This window comes from Chiloscyllium punctatum, chromosome 49 (assembly GCF_047496795.1).
Source record: "Chiloscyllium punctatum isolate Juve2018m chromosome 49, sChiPun1.3, whole genome shotgun sequence".
Classification (NCBI taxonomy): domain Eukaryota; kingdom Metazoa; phylum Chordata; class Chondrichthyes; order Orectolobiformes; family Hemiscylliidae; genus Chiloscyllium; species Chiloscyllium punctatum.
This window is the reverse complement of record NC_092787.1, coordinates 45,829,063-45,849,804: the sequence shown is the minus strand read 5'-3', so window position 1 is coordinate 45,849,804 and position 20,742 is coordinate 45,829,063. Positions and strand designations below refer to the sequence as shown.

The window sequence follows — 20,742 nt, the reverse complement described above, 5'->3', positions numbered from 1 at the left end:
TGTAGGAGAACCATACAAGAACCCAATTAAGCTTGCAGTTATGCTGTGAAAAAGATTATAATCTTATTTTTCAGTATTTTTAAGTGGCAAATGGGAAAAGAACTATCTTGAAGTCAAGGATAAAGGATTGCTGAAGGATTGTTGCATGTTTCTGAAAGCAAGTGACTTGACACTCATTGTGAGCACTGTTTCCACAGCTGCTGGTTCACATAGGAGTTGAAAGTGCAGACAAGCTGGAGCCAAGAGTGTGTCAAATGGAGGTTCAGCGGGCTAAAAGCAACTGATTGGTCTGTGAACTAGTGACCAGTCATTGCCAACAAAGACCTTCCACCTGCTGACAACTGGGTTTATCAGGTGACTGAACAGCTTGGTACTGTGAAGAAGATCGTGAGAAGCCTACAAGTCACCACTAACTCAGGACCTCTCTCTGTTCTCCACTGTCAAAGCGACATTAAAACTAAAGGAAACCAATTTAATTTTCCTCTGTCAGTGGCTGTAAGCTTGGTCATTTGATGAATAATGCATAGGCCTTTATAAAATGTGAACCAGTTAGCGCAGGACTCCTATAAACCAGTGTAAGCATCCAGAGAAGGAAGATCAAACAGCAGCACAAGGATCATCTCAGTAGATCCTGCAAATAGAAACATTGAACTTCTTTTCCAGTCTTTCCTTCTAACTAAGACACCTTTTTTTTGTGCATAAAGGGGAGTACAGCTTTAACTAGTAGAGTTATATGCTGATGTTCGGAATTGTTTACCTGTAGCTACACTCTATTTACTTGTAATAAATAGCAATTCCTGTTAAGTATGGAAATCTGATCAGTGTTTTCTGTCAATCTGGATCTGAAAATCAGGTAAAGTAGGATTCTGGCCTGCTTTCAAAAGTCTTTCTTTCGCCAGGAATAGCAGGGCTTGATGCTTAGCACCCCACTGCAGTGAGGCTGGACCAAGCATCAGTTGATATATGTTACAATTGCAACTATTACAGAGATAATATTAACCTACACAAAGGAATTGCTTTTATCTTTGAATGCTAATATACATTGGTGGTTTACAATAACTGGTTCATATTTTCACCTGCCCTCTGAAAAATATCAGGATATCGAAGTTTGGGCACTGACACCACATGAAGGCATTAAAATTAATCCACAGGACTGCAACACTGGCTCTTGGATTGGTCAAGCATTTACTCTGATTTCTTGAGCTCCCATCATCTGTGACAGAGTGGATAAAGAGTTTTGGGGTGTGGAGAGCAAAGTTTCAAATAATGATCATTCAGACACTACACAAACTTCACCCTCTGAAAACATGGACAGGCATCATTCGAGGAATATTAGCACCAAGATAGATTAAATTCAAAGAAATTATAACCCACAGAATATAAAGTAATCCAATAATTTGCATATTGTTTGCCTCATTACATTATAATTCACTCACTTAGTAGTTACACCTGTTCCACACACTGAAAGTGGTGAAATTTCAAATTCAAATACTAATTTCTACATTTTTCATTGCAAATAAGAATGAATATGGGATTAAGTTCTGGTTATTATGTTTCTCGCATTTCATTTCTCAAGTACTTCATTCATGGTAAAGTGACTTAGGATATCCCAAGATCATGCAACACGTTTCTATCCATAATACTCTTGTGCTTTAAACAAAAATGACATCCCTAAAACAGCAGTTTGTTGTTGAAAATAAAAATCCCTTTTATCTCTGAACTGAGGGGACTAGTTATGGATCACCCACGATCTTAATAAATGGTGACGTAGACCTGAGGCTGAATAGCCTATACCATTCTTGCATCTGTCAGCCAGTGTTGTTATTACAGATATTAGAAATAGTCACTAAGCTCGTGAGCCGATTTTACAACCCCAAAGAGACAAGACTACAATGTAATAAAAACAGAAAATATTGGAGAAACTCAGCAGGTCTGGCAGCATCTATGTAGAGAAAAACAGAATTAACGTTTTGAGGCCAGAATGATTTTTCATCAAAATGTCTGCATTCTAAAGAAGTATGTCTTTTCTTAGATAAGGGGACCAAACCTGTTCACAGAATTTCAGGTGTAGTCTGACTAGTGCCTTGTTCAATTTTAGCAAAACCTCTGAACTTTTACACTCAATTCCTTTTGACATAAAAGGCCAACACGCCATATTCCTTCCCCATTACCTGATGAACTTGGATGCTAACTTTTATTGATTCACTTTATTGACTTCCAAATCCTCTCTTCTGTAGCTTTCTGCAGTCTTTCTCCATTTAAATAATTAGATTAGATTAGATTAGATTACTTACAGTGTGGAAACAGGCCCTTCGGCCCAACAAGTCCACACCGACCCGCCGAAGCGTATACCACCCAGACCCATACTCCTACATTCACCCCTTCACCTAACACTACGGACAATTTAGCATGGTCAATTCACCTAACATGCACATTTTTGGATTGTGGGAGGAAACCGGAGCACCCGGAGGAAACCCACGCAGACACGGGGAGAATGTGCAAACTCTACACAGAGAGTCGCTTGAGGCGGGAATGAACCCGGGTCTCTGGTGCTGTGAGGCAGCAGTGCTAACCACTGTGCCACCGTGCCGCCCACAAATTCATAATATTCATCTCCACATTCTTCCTGCCAAAGTGCACACTTTCATATAAAAATGTGACCAAAGTTACATTTTCCCACATTATATTCCATCTGTCACGTTTTTGTCCACTAATTTAATCTGCCAATATCCCTCTGCTGACTCTGTGTCATCCTCACCATTTGCCCTTCCGCCTATTTTTGTGTCACTCGCAAACTTGGCAATAGCATATTCACTTCCCCATCCAAATCATTAACATATATCAATAATTGTGGTCCTAGCACTGACTCTTGTCGCACACCACTAGCTGCAGGTTGCCATTTTGAAAATGTCCTCCTTATTGCAACTCCTCTTCTGTTAGTTAGCCAATCTTCTATCCGGAACAACAGAAATTTGGAGAGTGGGGATTGTGAGTGTATACTTCAATCCTATATTAAAAGTGTTTTTAAACTTTGAAAACAAATTCAATTTCACAGAACTGAAGTAACAAAGTACCACAACAAGGCTCTCAGTGACAAGTAACATTTTCCTGGGACATCTATCACCAGGGTGTGGGCCAATCAATGTGATCAGATCAATGGCGGTGCAGAGACATCGAACAACCGAAGATCACCAACGGAGGTGGAGTTGCCAAAATAAGTATTAACTTTTTACAATGCTAAGAATGGAGGTTTAAATCTCCTGTGTTAATGATTCAACAGCATCTCCCTAGTTAGGTGGGTAAAATTATCACTGATCACATAAACTAGGCAAATTAGGTAGCGGAGGCAGGACTGCTCAGAATACCACGGTGTACTCACCATCAGTATGAACCCGCATGGCAGAAGCAGTTATATCTGTCGTGATGTTAAAGTAAGGAATCCACAGATCCTGAAAAGAGAACATGTAGCATCCTTTCAGTGTCAGGACAGGCAACACAGTCGTACCCTCCAACCTTTTCCATCAACAAGCAGTTCTAATTTCTGAATTAAAAAAAAACTAAATCTGGAGGGAGACTGGGATGGTGAGGGGGGGGGGGGGAAACGGATAGTGGGGAATGATCACCTACAAGGTCAAATTTGAAACAATTGAGGAAAAGAACACATTTAAAGGAGAAGTTATTTACATACATGGAAGGATTTAAAAAATGATTTTTAGATTAAGGAAATAAATGGGAGGGAGATTACATGGACAGCAGAAAGCTAGAATGGCTCAAATGGCCTGAATCTTACAGGCTGTATAGCCATGAAAATCTATCACAAAGTATAGAGGTGGATCATTACATCCAAACCGAATATTTTGTTATAGTTGTGCATATTTCAATTGCCTTAGATTATCTCATGTTGGAAACCTCTAACAACAACACTACAGCTGCTGAATTGCCCCCAGGCCATTGCTGTGCAGAAACAGGCAACCAAGGGGATTGGGAATTCTTGATCACTTTTCAAACCCACTGAGAGATGAGTCAAGTCATAAAGATTGGAAAGTGCCAAGTTGGGACTGTGCACAGAAACCAGTTCAAGTTGGTGCTGTGCAACCAAGTGACCCATAGTAATATAGCAAGTTCTGTGCGACAATTCCAGGATAAAATGTTAAGGCACATCAACTACTGAATGTTTACGTAGCAACTACCCGCTATGTGGCATCAGGGGCAAGTGTTACTAATTATAACAACCAGCACGTAATATTTAAACTAGTATTTAGTATATAAAACATTGCAAGACTGTTTAGAATTCTGTGGTTGAAGAAGAGAATGTTGAACCAAGGGAACATTTAGGAGCCCTGCAAAATAGTGTAGGTTTTGCAAGAAGGAAGCTGACAGTCAGTCAAGGTGACATCAGTACTCTTTTGAACATGTTGGCAGCTCAAGAACAGGGTTATATTAGCTGATACCAATACTTATGGCTACACCTCTTACCTCTATCTGTTTGTCCTTAAAGGTGTTACTGATGCTGCTGTTAAAAGCAGATCCTGAGAACATTGAGGTGATTGGGTATGTTAAATCAAGCACTTTCTTGAAAACATTTGTCATTTCCTGTTGATTAAAAACACATTGGTTATGAAACTTCATTTCAGAGACATATGGACACACCATTTGCAGGAAACAGTTGGAAGAGGTGTTTCATTGTAGAAAGACCAGTTTGAGCATGTGACTCTGACACAGTCCCTACAGCACAGAAACGAGTCATTGAACCGAACTCTACTCTTCTGGCATTTGTACTCCACTCACATTTTCTCCTAGCTCTTTACCCAGTCCATCGACATCAGATCACCTACTCCATCAGACAATGAGTGCAACACTCGACCTAACCACAAAAACAGTGGATGCTGGAAATCTGAAACACAACCTGAAAAAAAAGTGCCTCGAGCTGCTGAGTAGATCTGGCATTCTCTGATTAGTCTACAGTCTATCTTCTGTGTCAGAGAGGGTGCTAAAATTTCCAGCTTTTGTTTTTGTCATAACTTTGGGACAAAACTCAAAGATTTGGGAACAAGTGGACCTACAACCACGGCAGCAGCAGCTTCCTTAAGCCTATAATGAGTGGCATCCTCGTACTCTATCGATCGCTTAGATAAACAAAGTGGTGACACACTCTGACAGATCACACTACTATGAATCAGGCTAATTAACTAAAAGTATTAAAAGTGAGAACAAACATAGCAATTTTAACAGATTACAGAATTCCACTTTCAGTGCCTTTCCAGAAAGGCTTTACGAAGTTTTTGACAGCTCCATAAGAAAAGGGGTAGGCCGCTTAACTCCTGAAACCTGCTCGCCTATTCAATTAGATCATGAAAGATTAGCACGCCAAATCAAAAATCCTCCTCTAACCACATTCCCCGAACAACTTCGCCAAAATTGCAAATAATCCATCATTCAGAGTTTGAAAACTTAAATTGTCCGAGCATCCACAGTATTTTAGTGGGAAATAGTTCTTTATTCCCACTGCCCTTTTTTTGTTCAAATTAAAACAAATTTTAAGAATGTGACCCCTTTGTTCTGGAGTCTCTCAATTAAGGAATAATCTTCGCCTCATTTTAAAATATTTTTATTATCTTAAAAGCATCAAGTAGATCACCGTCAACTTTACAAACTAATAGAAATAAACCCAAGGTAATGTCTTACAAACATGCCCGTTAGGAGTGGTTGGTCTTCTAGCCTGAGCTGCTTCAGATAATCATGATTGATCTGACTGACACCTCAAATCTACTCTCCCATTTAAGTTCTGACAATCTCCAAGTCCTTTGTCAGTTAAGAATATATCTCTACCTTAAAAGTATTCAAGGACCCCACTGCTATCACTCTCAGGGAGAGTTCCAAAATTCTTCGGCCTCAGAGAAAAACTTGCTGCTCATTGCCATCTTAATTGGAAGACCCTTCACTGATAAACTGAGTAGCCAGTTTTACCTTTCACCTATCAGAAACATCCTACCTGCACCCACCTTGCCGAGCCCCCTTAAGTTATTAAGTGTCTCACTAAAATCACTTTTTGACTTCTAAACTCCCAAGGATAGGGGCCTAACCAGTCCAACATTATCTCACTAGACAACTGGCCATACTAAGTTGCCCATAGCATTCAGGGATGTGTAGGTTAGCTACATTAGTCAGGGATAAATGTAGGGTAGAGGAATGGGTTTAGGTGGGTTACTCTTTGGAGGCTCAGTGTGGACTTGTTGAGCCAAAGGGTCTGTTTCCACACTGTAGGAACTCTTTAAAAAAAATCCTCACCCCTACTCAGACATCAGTCAAGTGAACCTTCTCTGGACTGCTTACAATCCATATATATCCGACTTGAAATAAGGAGACAAAAACTGTACCTAGTAGTTGACATGTAGCCTTACTAACATTCTATACTACTGTTGGTAATCTTCTCTAATTTTATATTCCATCCCTCTTTCAATAAATGACAACATTCTGTTAGCCTTCCAAAGCACTTCCTGTACCTGCATACTAATCTTTTTGTAAATCTTGCCGTATACCCAGACCCCTTTGTACCTCAAAGTTCTTCAATTTCTTTCCGTTAAAATAATATGTAGCTTTTGTATTCTTCCTGCCAAAGTGGAGAAGTTCATTTTCCCATTTTATAATCCACCTTCCAAATTGTTGTACACTTACTTAACCATCCTAAATTTATCATGCCCTCTTCACAGTTTATGCTCAGATCTTCACATCATGAGCAAATTTGGCAATCATACATTTGAGCCCTTCACCTGAGTCATTTGTACAGATTACAGATGATTGAGGCAGCAACCCTGCACCACACCACTCCTGACAACTTAACCAGTCAGAAAACAATCCATTTATGTACTCCTGAAAACTATCAGCCAAATAATTCTCTATCCATATTAGCATGTTACCCTTTTCCCGCAACTCTTATTTTGCATTGCAACCTTTGATGTGGCACATCGTCAAATGCTTTCTGACTAATTTATACATCCATAAATTCCTTTTTATCTATGCTGCTTGTTACTTCCTCAAAGAGTGCAAATGAGTTAGTCAAATATGATTACCAAGACTACAGTTCTGAAGAAGAGTCACATTGGAGACATTAACTCTGTTTCTCTCTCCACAAAAGATGGCAGGCCTGATGAGTTTCTCCAGCCTTTTCTGTTTTTATTTCAGATTTCCAGCTTCTGCAATATTTTATTTCTATGTCGATTTTAAATTTGCTCATTAGTGCTTGATATCCAAGGACATTGGTTAGGCCACTTTCTGAATATTGCGCACAATTCTGGTCTCCTTAGGTCTTTTTCATATCTTTCCCCTCTCACCCTAAACTTATGCCCTCTAGTTCTGGACTCCCCCACCCCAGGGAAAAGACCTTGTCTATGTACTCTATCCATACCCCTCATGATTTTATAAACCTCTATAAAGTCACCCCACAGCCTCTGATGCTCCAGGGAAAACAGACACAGCACATTCAATCTCTCCCTGTAACTCAAATCCTCCAAACCCCGGCAACATCCTTGCAAATCTTTTTTGAACCTTTTCAAGTTTCACAACATCCTTCCAATAGGAAGGAGACCAGAATTGCACGCAATATTTCAAAAGTGGCCTAACCAATGTCCTGTACAGCCGCAACATGACCTCCCAACCCCTGTACTCAATACTCTGACCAATAAAGGAAAGCATACCAAAGGCCTTCTTCACTACCTTATCTCCCTGTGACTCTACTTTCAAGGAGTTATGAACCTGCACTCCAAGGTCTCTTTGTTCAGCAACACTCCCTAGGACCTTACCATTAAGTGTATAAGTCCTGACCCGATTTGCCTTTTCAAAATGCAGCACCTCGCATTTATCTGAATTAAACTTCATCTTCCACTCCTCAGTCCATTGGCCCATCTGATCAAGATCCTGTTGTAATCTGAAGTAACCCTTTTCGCTGTCCACTACACCTCCAATTTTGGTGTCATCTGCAAACTTACTAACTATACCTCTTATGTTCTCATTCAAATCATTTATGTAAATGACAAAAAGTAGTGGACCCAGCACTAGTCCTGGGGATTTATCCACTTTTATGCGTTTCAAGACATCCAGCACTTCCTCCTCTGTAATATGGTCATTTTTCAATGTCACCATAGATTTCCCTACATTCTATACCTCCCATGTCCTTTTCCACAGTAAACACTGTTGCAAAATACTCGTTTAGTATCTCCCCTATCTCCTGCGGCTCCACACAAAGGCCACCTTGCTGATCTTTGAGGAGCCCATTCTCTCCTTCGTTACCCTTTTGTCTTTAACGTATTTGTAAAAAACCCTTTGGATTCTCCTTGACTCTATTTGCCAAAGCTATCTCATATCCCCTTTTTGCCCTCTTGATTTCCCCTATTAAGTATACTCCTACTGCCTTTATACTCTAAGGATTCACTCGATTTATCCTGTCTATACCTGACATGTGCTTCCTTCTTTGTCTTAACCAAACTTTTAATTTCTTTAGTCATCCAGCATTCTCTACACCTACCAGCCTTTCCTTTCACCCTGACAGGAATATACTTTCTTTGGACTCTTGTTATCTAATTTCTGAAGGCTTCCCATTTTCCAGCTGTCCCTTTACCGGTGTACATCTGAAACAAGCAGCTTTTGAAAGCTCTTGCCCAATACCATCAAAATTGACCTTTCTCCAATTTCAACTTTTAGATCTGGTCTATCCTTTACCATCACTATTTTAAAATGAAGAGAATTAAGCTCACTGGCCCCAAAGTGCTCCCCCACTGACACCTCAGTCAACTGTCCTGCCTTATTTCCTAAGAGTAGGTCAACTTTTGCACCTTCTCTAGGAGGTACATCCACATACTGAATCAGAAAATGTTTTTGTACACACTTAACAAATTCTTCTTAATTTAAACCCTTAACACTATGGCAGTCCCAGTCTATGTCTGGAAAGTTAAAATCCCCTACCATAACCACCCTATTATTCTTACAGACAACTGAGATCTCCTTACAGATTTCTCAATTTCCCTCTGACTATTAGGGGGTCTATAATACAATCCCAATAAGGTGATCATCTCTTTCTTATTTCTCAGTTCCACACAAATAACTTCCCTGGATATATTTCCAACAATATCCGTCCTCAGCACAGCTGTAATGCTATCCCTTATCAAAAACACCACTCCCCCTCCTCTCCTGCTTCCCGTTCTATCCTTCCTGTAGCATTTGTATCCTGGAACATTAAACTACCAGTCCTGTCCACCCCTGAGCCATGTTTCTGTAATTGCTATGATATCCCAGTCCCATGTTTCTAACCATGCCCTGAGTTCATCTGCCTTCCCTGTTCGACCTCTTGCTTTTAAATAAATTCAGTTTTAATTTATCAATCCTACCTTGTTCTAATTTGTCCCTGCCTACCCTGTCTGTTTGACTTGGTCCCTTTCCAAACTGTATCAGTCTCAGAGTGATCTCTTTTGTCACTACCTCCTGTGTTTCCGCTGCCGCCCACCCCTCCCTCCTCCCCCCCACCTCCTCTCCCCCCCGCTATACTTAAAACTATTCACTAATCTGTTTTTGTGCTGTGACCTCTCCCAAACAGGTAAATTTCACTGCTTGTTAAGTTTTCCCAGACACACTCCGATATCCGCCCCAACCCCAACAGCAGCACAAATACCACTGCCCAGCTGATTTCACTTATGAAGGGTCATTGGACTCAAAATGCTTCTCCCTCCACAGATACTGTCAAACTTTCTGTGTTTCGCCAGTGTTTACTGTTTTTGTTTCAATTAACCCTTGGGGACCTTTTGGTGCAAATCAGTGACAGATCAACAGACAACTTTCTGTTGGAAATGCAATTCTATGATCCCACTTAACACCAATAACAACACTACCAACATCACACCCTCTGACAATGCGAGTATTAATATCATACCACCAACCCCCAAAGTGACACCTACCCCCACAACTTATGAACAGGAGTTGGCCATTCAGCCCCTCCAGCCTGTCCCACTATTCAATGGCATCATGGCTGATTTGTGCCCTAACCCCATATGCCTGTCTTTGGCCCATATCCCTTAATACCTTTGCTTACCAAAATTTATCTGTCTCAGAGTTAAAATTAACAACGGATCCTGTATCACTACTGTTTGTGGAAGAGAGTTCCAAACATATATCACCCTTTGCGTGTAGAAGGGTTTCATTAACATCTCTCCCAAACTGTCTGGCTCTCGTTCTTAAACTGTGCCCCTAGTTCGAGAATCCAGTTCTAGCTTTGTGCAAACTGTGGAAAGAGTTTAGCTACCCTGCCTTTTCCTGTTAATATCTTTAAGACTTAGATCAGGTCACTCCTTAACCTTCTAACTTCTAGAGATAATAGGCCTAATTTGTATGATCTTTCCTCATGACTAACCCATGAAGTCGGGCTGTCATGTTTGTAAACACATGTTGTCCTCCCTCCAAAGCCAATACATCCTAAAGTGTGACACGCAGATCCACACTCGGTACTCCAACCAGGGTTTTGTATAACTGCAGCATAACCTCTGCATTCCTATGCTCCAGTTTTCTCAATATAAAGTCCAGCGTTCCATTAGTTTTCTTGATTATTTTCTGCATTTGTTCATGGCATTTTAAAGATCTATGCAGCTGAACCCCCAAGTTTCTTTGGATATCCACTACATGTAACTTCAAACTATCTAGAAAGTATCTATTCTTTTTCTGTGCAACATGGATAATGTCACAGTTGCTAACATTGAAATCCATTGGCCAGTTTTGACCATTTACCAAATCTATCAATATCCATTTGTAATTTTACATTGTCATCTACACTGTCTACAATGCGGTCATTAGCAAATCTGTATATATGCCATTATCCAAGCAGTTAATAAATAATATGAATAATTGAGGGCCCACCACAGACCCTTGTGGGACATGATTGATCACCCACCCATTATCCCTACTTTTTGTCAAATGCCACTCGACTAATTTCCCAGCTATGTCATTAATTTACCTTTAATTCCATGGGCTTCTATGTCTCAATATGGGACTTTATCAAACGCCTTCAGAAAGTAAATATAAACAACATCCATACTCCCCTGTCCAGTACCTTAGTCACCTCTTCAGAATATTCAATCAGTTTAGTTAGGCATGACTGGCCTCCCTGATTAACTGAAAATTTTCAAGGTGTTCAGTTACTCATCCTTGACTGTAGACTCTGACTATTTCCCCACTGTCGATGCGAGGCAACAGTCTGTACTTCCTTGGTTTTCCACTTTCACCCTTCAGCAGAGTAACATGCACAATTTTCCAATCCAGAGGGATGACCCCTGTCTCTTGGGAACGCTGAGAAATTACAATTAGGATATCTATAGTGTGCCCCCCCCTACTTCCTTTAACACCTTTGGATGAAAATCATCAGGTCCCAGGGATCTGTCACTCTTTAATTCCATTAATTTCCTCTTAACCACTATGTTATTTATATTAATTTAATTCAGTTTCTGCTTCCAAACAAGAATTATTTTCCTTGTGACTTCTGGCAAGTTATCCTCATTTTCTGCTGTAAATACAGAGGCAAAGTAATGATTCAATATGTCTGCCATTTTCCCATATTCATTGACAATATCTCCACTTCCAGTCTTTATTAGGCCCACATTGCTCTTGACCACCTGTTTTCCTTTCATATAACTATAACATTTCTTCTTATTCATTTTGATGTCATCGGCACGTTTCCTTCCATAGTCCCTTCTAGCTGTCTTTATAAGCCAAGTTATGACCCTTTTGCTGATCTTTCTTTGTCACATTCAGCAGGATCTGTGGTTTTTGCATTTTTGTAAGCCCTTTCTTTTAGCTTTACAAAGTCCCCTTATCTCTTTAATTGTCCATGGCTGTTTTCTTTCCCCTGTGAAGTGGAGCCTTTCCCCCTCAGGGTTACAAACTGGCTTTGTTTTGTGTTAAATGTTTCTTCAAACATTCCCCACTATTCTTCAGCTGTTTTACCCAGGAGCAGACTTTCCCAGTTTTCTGTGGACAGTCCCTGTCTCATCTCGTCAAAGTTGGCCTTATCTTAATCTAAAACGATCGTCGCTGGTTTATGCTTCTTACTTTCAAATGTGACATTGAATTCAATCATGTTATGACCACTGTTTAATAAATGCTCACACACAGTTAGATTACTAATTGAATTTGACTCATTACTCATTAATAAATCCAATATTGTTTGCCCCCTTGTTGCATTCAGATATACTGCTGTCAAAAACTATCCCGGACACACTCCAGAAATTCACCATCTTTCTGTCAGGTGCTTGTCTGACTCCCCCAATCTGTGTTAAAGTTAAAATCTCCTACTTAATACAACTCTGGATTTGGTACACACTTGCCTAATTTGTGCATTTATACAATCTAGCACTTCAAAGGAGTCTGTACCCAACACAAATTATAGTTTTAGATCCTTTACTGCTCCTCAGTTCCACCTGTAAGTTCTGCACTGACCGCTTTTCCCTCGTTATATCCTCCCTCACCATTCAAGAAATTTGGTATTTCCAATAACAATAGCTACAACATTGTTCCTGACAGTGACAGAATCATGGTTCTCAATAACTACAGCTTTAAACCCCTCCCTCCCTGAAGTTGCCATTTAAGAAGTGCATCACTCAAGAAGCAATAGTGAGTAATCACTACTGAGCAGCTGTAGTGGAAGGTAATGAATTCAGCGATCCCAGGCTGGATAATTCCACCTCTGCATGATCTCAATCATTGTTAGCTAACTGAGCCACACGATTTACTGGAAAAACAGCACCTGATGCAACCAGCAACATCCCATTATTGGAGGGCACCTCAGTGTTTGTATACATAGTGACTCCTCTGCAAGTAACTCTGCCCTTTAAATGATCTTCCTCTCTAGTTGTGGTTGGCAGGCAACTGGTCTTACCTTGGCCCATTGCTGGGCTCTGTTCCTCGTGCGGTTTGCGTTTCTCTCCTCTGCGTAGAGTGCCCCCATGAATGAGCCAATTGAGGTCCCACCCACCATGTCGATGGGGATACCAGCCTCGTGCATCGCTCGGATGATCCCCACCTGAGAACAGCCCCTGCAAACACAAATGTAGTTCATGTGGTTGCAGCTTATAACATCGACCAGCATTTTCCAACATTAACAGACAGTAGCAAACACAGAATAGAGCAACTCAGTGTCAGACCTGCTATGTTTGGGCAGAGATGAAGATTTCTGAATTCTATAGGAATTACCGTGCCCATTTCAATGAACCATGCTGCCACGATACTAACATTTCTGCTGTGGGCCTGCTGCAGTGTTCCAATGAAGTACAACACAAGCTCAAGGAACAACATCTCATTTTCTGCTGAGGCACCTGTAAGGTCTGAACATTGAACTCCCTAACTTCAGAAACTAACTACATTATATCTATTCCCATTTTTCTTACAGTCTCCCACAACGGTGTCATATTTTTTTTTTAGATTACTTACAGTGTGGAAACAGGCCCTTCGGCCCAACAAATCCACACCGCCCCGCCGAAGCATAACCCACCCATACCCCTACATCTACATCTACCCCTTACCTAACACTATGGGCAATTTAGTATGGCCAATTCACCTGACCTGCACATCTTTGGACTGTGGGAGGAAACCCACGCAGACACGGGGAGAACGTGCAAACGCACACACAGTCAGTCGCCTGAGGCGGGAATTGAACCCGGGTCTCCGGCGCTGTGAGGCAGCAGTGCTAACCACTGTGCCACCGTGCCGCCCACACTTACTTTACACTTAGTAGAAAGGACCAATTCTCTCTCTTTCACACCTTGATTTACACATTTTCACATCTTTGCTTCTTTCCCCACTATTAACAATCCCTGTGTCTTGTGCATCAGGCCTCCATACCACCTGCCCTGTAGTTCCTCCTGTGCTTCTGTCACAAGTATAAAAGGCACCTATATTTCAACACCTTTCAGTTCTAAAGAAGTGTCTTACAGGACTCAACACATTAATACCCCTCTCTCCACAGATGCTGCAAGACCTACTGAGTTTCTCTGGTATTCTTTATGTTTGGTTCCAATTTCCAGCATTCACAGTATTTTCCTCCTTAAACTGTAGACTTGCTCAATAGAGTTAGAATCTAGACCTCACTATCACAGGATAAAATTGGGGCAAATAACTCAGATGCTTTCGAAAGGAGACTAAGTGAGTACACCTGAGAAAGGGGAATAGAATAAATACTGAGATGAAGTGGATGGAATGGGAAAGACTTGGAGTGGAACCCCAGCACTGATTAGTTCTGCCAAATGGCAGTCTCTGAACATGTATTATAATACCGAAGGTAATTTTTCCTTGTTGCTTTTTCTCCCCAACCAATACAAAAGAAAATTAGATAAAAACTCAAATGAAAACAGAAATTACTGGAAAAGCTCAGCAGGTCTGGCAGCATCTCTGGAGAAAAATCAGAGTGCATGCTTTGGGTCCAATGACCCTTCCTCAGAACTGATGGTAGCTAGGAAAAGGTTGATTTTTATACAGATGATAGGGTGGGGAGAGGAGGTAAGGAGTAAATGATAGGTGGGGATAGAGCCCAAAAAGAGAGAACAAATGAACAGTCAAAGGAATGGAAAACAATCAGTTTAGTGGCTAAATATTGGGTTGGGTGCAAAAATGTTAACTCTGATTTCTCTCCACAGGTGTTAGCAGACCTACTGAGCTTTTCCAGCAATTTCTGTTTTTGTTTCAAAAGAAAATTAGCTTTAATTTGAGATTATGAACACTGCTGAAGACTCATTTGGTTGCACTCTTACATACAAGTCAGAAGATCTCATTTGAGTCAAGAGAGCCCTATCCAAGCTGACATGCCCCAATACAGTCCTGAATGAGTCCTGCACATTTGGAAGCACCACCTTCCAAGTAATTGATAATTGGAGGCCCTGTCTGCCACTCAGATGGACACAGAAGATCGCAGGGCACTATTTGAAGTGTGGAAGGTGACTTGTTCCATGCTCACGTCAACACCACTATCTTTGTTTATAATTATCCCTCAAGCATTATCACTGAACAGATTGCTGATAGAGTTTCTATTTTGGGTGCAGCTGGGAAATTAGTATGAATTATACTCATTAGGCTACAGCTCAAATTTCTGCAAAAAATACATTTCTATAACTTCATCAAATGTAGAATCAGCTCGCATAACTGAACAAAATTATGTATTCTTGACATCGTCAAGTGATAAATTTTAGTGTTAACAGAATTGAAAATAAATTTGTCACAAAAAAAGTGAGCACTACTTAAACATGCTCAGTATATATGCTTCATAACTGAAATTATATTGAGTTGTTTCACTTTGCACTGGCATTTTAGTTCAGTTTCCTAGCAAATTTGAGTATATTCTTAAATGTGTAGCAATGTTTTAATTGTGCCGACTAATTCCTCTGTACCACACTTGGGAAGAGCATCCTCTATGGGCCACAAATAAGTTCAATCAGGAGAAATTTGCCAAGCTCAGTATTTAGGTCAAGGAGCTTTGTGGGTGGAACAAAATGATTCTGAGTAGTCATAAAGGCTGCAAAATTATGACTTGAGTTTTGGCACAAAACCTACACTCAACCTTGTTCTCAGCAAATTGACTACCATGCTTTAAACATTACAATAGCACAGGGGTGGGCAATTAATTCTTCCAAGGGGCCACATGAGAAAACTGAGTTGTGTTGGAGGGCCGAACCAACAATAAGTTGAACATAATTCTGCTCAGTATTAATTTTCTCCCATTGTAAAAAGTACTAAATTATACAGTCTTGCACTGAAAATTATAATCAAAAGAATAAGGATATTCTGTTACAATAAAAAGATATGAAATTGTGGAATAGGTCAAATATAGAAGAAATAAACAGTAAAAACAATAATTTTGGTATTTCATTTTATTTTTAACATGTTAACCTCACAACCCAATAATGAAAAGTTGTTTCATTATTGTTCAGTATTACAAACAACAAACAACTTTATACAAAAAGCAGTAAGTGCTTTTGATGTTTTTTCAGTTCATTTTACTTGTTTAGTGAGAAAAATCCAGTCTGTTTTGGGCTTGAACAAGTGCATTGAAATCTGGTTGAATGTCTGAGGTGGATACGCGAAGGACAGCTGAGAGGTGATTGTCAGTGATAGAGGATCTGTATTTGGATTTGTTGAACTTCATCACTGAGAATGTCTGTTCGTAAATATAGGTAGATCCAAAGAGGACTAGAATCTTCTGAGCATGCCTCCTCATGCGTAGAAAGTGGTCCTCTTTGAGGGAAGAGTAAAAATCAAGCAGTGAGACTGACCTGAAGTACTCGTCAGAAGTGTGTCAGATTGCAGGTCAATGAGTTCAAGCTGTACATCACTGGGTGCATTCTCCACATTCCATGTAAATGGGGGAAAAAATCATGTGCATTTCATTCTCAACTGTTTTAAAGTCTTGAAATGGTCTTGAAAATTCACCACGCACTGCTTCTAACATCGATGAGTACCTGTGGAGGTGATCAGCTTAAGGTGCGGCTTCCTTCAGCGTTGGCAAGTGGGTGAGAATGTTGGCTAGAGAGAAGCTGCAACTTTCTCATAAAAGCCTTCACCAAGTTGTACATTTCATGCACAAAAAGGCCCTTGCACTGCAGTTTCACATTTAGTTCATTCATAAGTGCAGTCACATCAACAACAAAACCAAGGTCTGCAATCCAGTCTGCATCTGAAAGTTGTGGAATACCATTCCCTTTCTTCTCTCAGGTCCCATACACTTTTCAGTATTTTGCCCAGGCTGAGCCACCTGACAGCTGTGTAATAGCCTATGTCACGCTGTTCAGTCTCATTTACCTCCAAAAGTGCAACAAACTGCCTGTGATTCAAAGCTCTTGCCCTGACGAAGTTAACTATTTTAGTTACAACATTAACCACATGGTTAGTTTTTAACACTGACTTACACAACACTTCCTGATGTATAATACAATGCAAAAATACCAATTTCTGTTCAGGGTCAATTTCTGTCACTTTATCCTGCATTCTCTTTAAGAGTCCAACATTTTTTCCCGTTAGATTTGGACAATCATCCGTTGTCACACCTGCCAGCTTGTCCCATTTTAGTCCCAACGTGTCCAAACATGCATTTACCTCCGTGAACAAATCTTTACCAGTTGTTGTTCCTTTCATTGACTACATGGCTGCCAGCTCCTCTGTGATTTTAAAGTCCGTAGTTATCCCACGTACGAAGATGAGTAACTGGGCTGTGTCACGTACGTCACAGCTCTCATCCAAAGCCAAGGAAAAAAAGTCAAAGTTGACCGCTCTGTGCTGCAGCTGAAGCTCCCGATTTCTCGCAATGTCCCCAACCCTTCTCGTTACACTGCGTCGGGAGAGGGGCACATTCTCAAATGCCTCCTTTTTCTCAAGGCATATTAGTTCTGCAGAGTCTAACATGTACTCCTTAATAAACTCACCGTCAGAAAACTGTTTACTGTTTCTGACAATTTTGTGGGATATGACATATCATGGTGTGTGCTGACATTTTGAGGGCTAGCCAGCAAGCATCACTTTTAGCTGTTCATGCACATACACACGCATGTGCGTCCATACGAAAATAAAAAAAACATCCTTTTCAAAACAAAAGCAACAGTTGTATTGCGTGCATGGTGTAAATACTTTTTCATTTATGTTCTAATTTAAGATTGACCTCAAGTGGGCTGGACAGGAATGACCAAAGGAATGACCAAATTTTATGGCCCGCAGGCTGTAAAATGCCGAGGTCTGCAATAGCAGGTACACTTCCATTGGTTGCAAAGGACTTTGTGGCAGGTCTGAGGTCACGATTGGTGCTACTTAAATGCAAGGCTTTCTTTATACTGTTGAATTACATGCACCCTGATCTGTCCCAGTTCAGCGCTTGGTCTGTGTTTCACTGAATCAGCAATCCACAGTCGTAATAAGGAATTTGCCTTCAGTTAAAAAAACACCGAGGAACGTTAGACGGAGGTGAAATGGGAAGGCAGAAAAAGGCCTCTCCTACGAGCCCTGGAATAACAGTCGATGATTGAAACAACGTGATGGTCTTTGTTCAGCAAACCCTCAGGATCAAATGATCTGCCAACAACATCCAGCCTCGCGACGGAAGACAGATGGTGGACGAAGCAGTGCAGAGTAAAACAAATGTCAGCATGTATTAGTGCAGCAAAGAGAAATTACAACAGCTTATGGGCAACATCATCATCAAGAGATACATGGACAGATGCAACACTGCTGTGGTGCCAGTGACCCATCACAGGTTAATAAAATTCCCTGCACTTGAGGGTAATTATGCGATGCAAAATGGTAGTCCTGATTTCCAGAAACAAATGTCAAATTTTATTCGAGTTACAAAGTCATTGACAATGTCCAGATAACGTTAAAAGCAGAGTCAACTATTCATGTATTTGCTGCATCACAAGATGCCCATTTAAAAAACAAAGGTAACTTTAAAACATATAAATTATCAATTCTGGCTTTAAATTTGTACATAAAGAGACACCAGGAACCAGTGTAACATGACATGTAACATGGGCAAATAAGCTAAAATGATTAGCCAATGCTGAATTGCACAAATTCCAAATAGGTAGTTTATATTTAAAAAATCCTAAATAGGCCACTGTTGTTGATTTGCGCTTTACTGTTAGGAAACCCAAAGGTGTTAGCCTCAAAAGTTAATCAAAACTTGACCTACTCTTGGGAAATAAGGCAGGGCGGATGACTGAGATATCAGCGCGGGAGCGCTTTGGGGCCAGTGACCATAATTCTATTTGTTTTAAAATAGTGATGGAAAAGGGTAGACCAGAGCTAAAAGTGGAAGTTCTAAATTGGAGGAAGGCTAATTTTGAAGGTATTACACAAGAACTTTCAAAAGCTGATTGGGGGCAGATGTTCGCAGGTAAAGGGATGGCAGGAAAATAGGAAGCCTTCAGAAATGAGATAATGAGAATCCAGAGACAGTACTTCTTGTTTGGGTGAAAGGAAAGGCTGGTAGGTATAGGGAATGCTGGATGAAGAAAGAAATTGAGGATTTGGTTATGAAAAAGAAGGAAGAATATGTCAGGTATAGACAAGATAGATCGAGTGAATCCTTAGAAAAAGGATAAAGAAAGTAGGAGTATACTTAAGAGGGAAATCAGGAGGCCATAAAGGGGACATGAGATTGCTTTGGAAAATTGAGTTAAGGAGAATCCAAAAGGTTTTTACAAATACATTAAGGGCAAAAGGGTAACGAGGGAGAGAATAGGGCCCCTCAAAGATCAGCAAGGCAGCCTTTGTGTGGAGCCGCAGGAAATGGGGGATATACTAAATGAGTATTTTGCATCAATTTTAATGTAGAAAAGAACATGGAAGATGTAGAATGTAGGAAATAGATGGTGACATCTTGAAAAATGTCCATATTACAGAGGAGGAAGTGCTAGATGTCTTGAAACGCATGAAAGTGGATAAATCCCCAGGGCCAGATCAGGTGTACTCTGCAACTCTGTGGGAAGCTAGAGAAATGATTGCTGGGCTTCCTGCTGAGATATTTGTTCCATCAATTGTCACAGGTGAGGTGCCAGAAGACTGAAAGGTGGTTAACGTGGTACCACTATTTAAGAAGGGCGGTAAGGACAAGCCAGGGTACTATAGACCACTGAGCCTGTTGTCGGTGGTGGGCAAGTTGTTGGAGGGGATCCTTGAGGGATAGGATGTACATGTATTTGGAAAGGCAAGGACGGATTAGGGATAGTCAACATGGCTTTGTGCGTGGGAAATCATGTCTCACAAACTTGATTGAGTTTTTTGAAGAAACAAAGATGAGGGCAGAGTAGTGAACGTGATCAATATGGACTTCAGTTTATCCATTTGGATAAAGAACTGGCTCAAAGGAAGAAGACAGAGGGTGGTGGTGGAGGGTTGTTTTTCAGACTGGAGGCCTGTAACCAGTGGAGTGCCACAAGGATCAGTGCTGGGTCCAATACTTTTCGTCAGTTATATAAATGATTTGGATGTGAGAATAAGAGTTACAGTTAGTAAGTTTGCAGATGACAAAATTAGAGGTGACAGCAAAGAAGGTTACCTCAGAGTACACCGGGATCTTGATCAGATTAGCCAATTGGCTGAGAAGTGGCAGATGGAGTTTAATTCAGATAAATGCGAGGTGCTGCATTTTGGAAAAGCAAATCTTAGCAGGACTTACTTACTTAACGTTAAGGTCCTAGGGAGTGTTGCTGAACAAAGAGACCTTGGAGTTCAGGTTCATAGTTCCGTGAAAGTGGACTCACAGGTAGATAGGATAGTGAAGAAGGCGTTTGGTATGCTTTCCTTTATTAGTCAGAGTATTGAGTACAGGAGTTGGGAGGTCATGTTGCGGCTGTACAGGACATTGGTTCGGCCACTTTTGGAACATATTGCGTGCAATTCTGGTCTCTCTCCTATCAGAAGGATGTTGTGAAACTTGAAAGGGTTCAGAAATGATTTACAAGGATGTTGCCAGGGCTGGAGGATTTGAGCTACAGGGAGAGGCTGAACAGGCTGGGGCTGTTTTCCCTGGAGCATCGAAGGTTGAAAGGTGACCTTATAGAGGTTTACAAAATTATGAGGGGCATGGATAGGATAAATAGACAAAGTCTTTTCCCTGGGGTAGGGAGTCCAGAACTAGAGGGCATAGGTTTAGGATGAGAGGGGAAAGATATAAAAGAGACTTAAGGGGCAACATTTTCACTCAGAGGTTGGTGCGTGTATGGAATGAGTTGCCAA

At 40.7% G+C, this 20,742-nt stretch overlaps 1 protein-coding gene across 9 annotated transcripts in view; it reads right to left on the bottom strand.

Annotated features, from left to right (window-relative positions):
* The window catches only part of pnpla7b (patatin-like phospholipase domain containing 7b), a 340,731-nt gene that overhangs the window by 60,712 nt on the left and 259,277 nt on the right, over nt 1-20,742 (bottom strand). For all 9 annotated transcript variants that reach the window (XM_072566409.1, XM_072566407.1, XM_072566410.1 and 6 more), the window contains 3 exons: nt 12,911-13,067; nt 4,477-4,593; nt 3,380-3,449 (listed from right to left, as the gene is read on the bottom strand). In XM_072566409.1, coding sequence (XP_072422510.1) covers nt 3,380-3,449; nt 4,477-4,593; nt 12,911-13,067 — 344 coding nt within the window. The remainder of the gene's footprint in view (nt 1-3,379; nt 3,450-4,476; nt 4,594-12,910; nt 13,068-20,742) is intronic.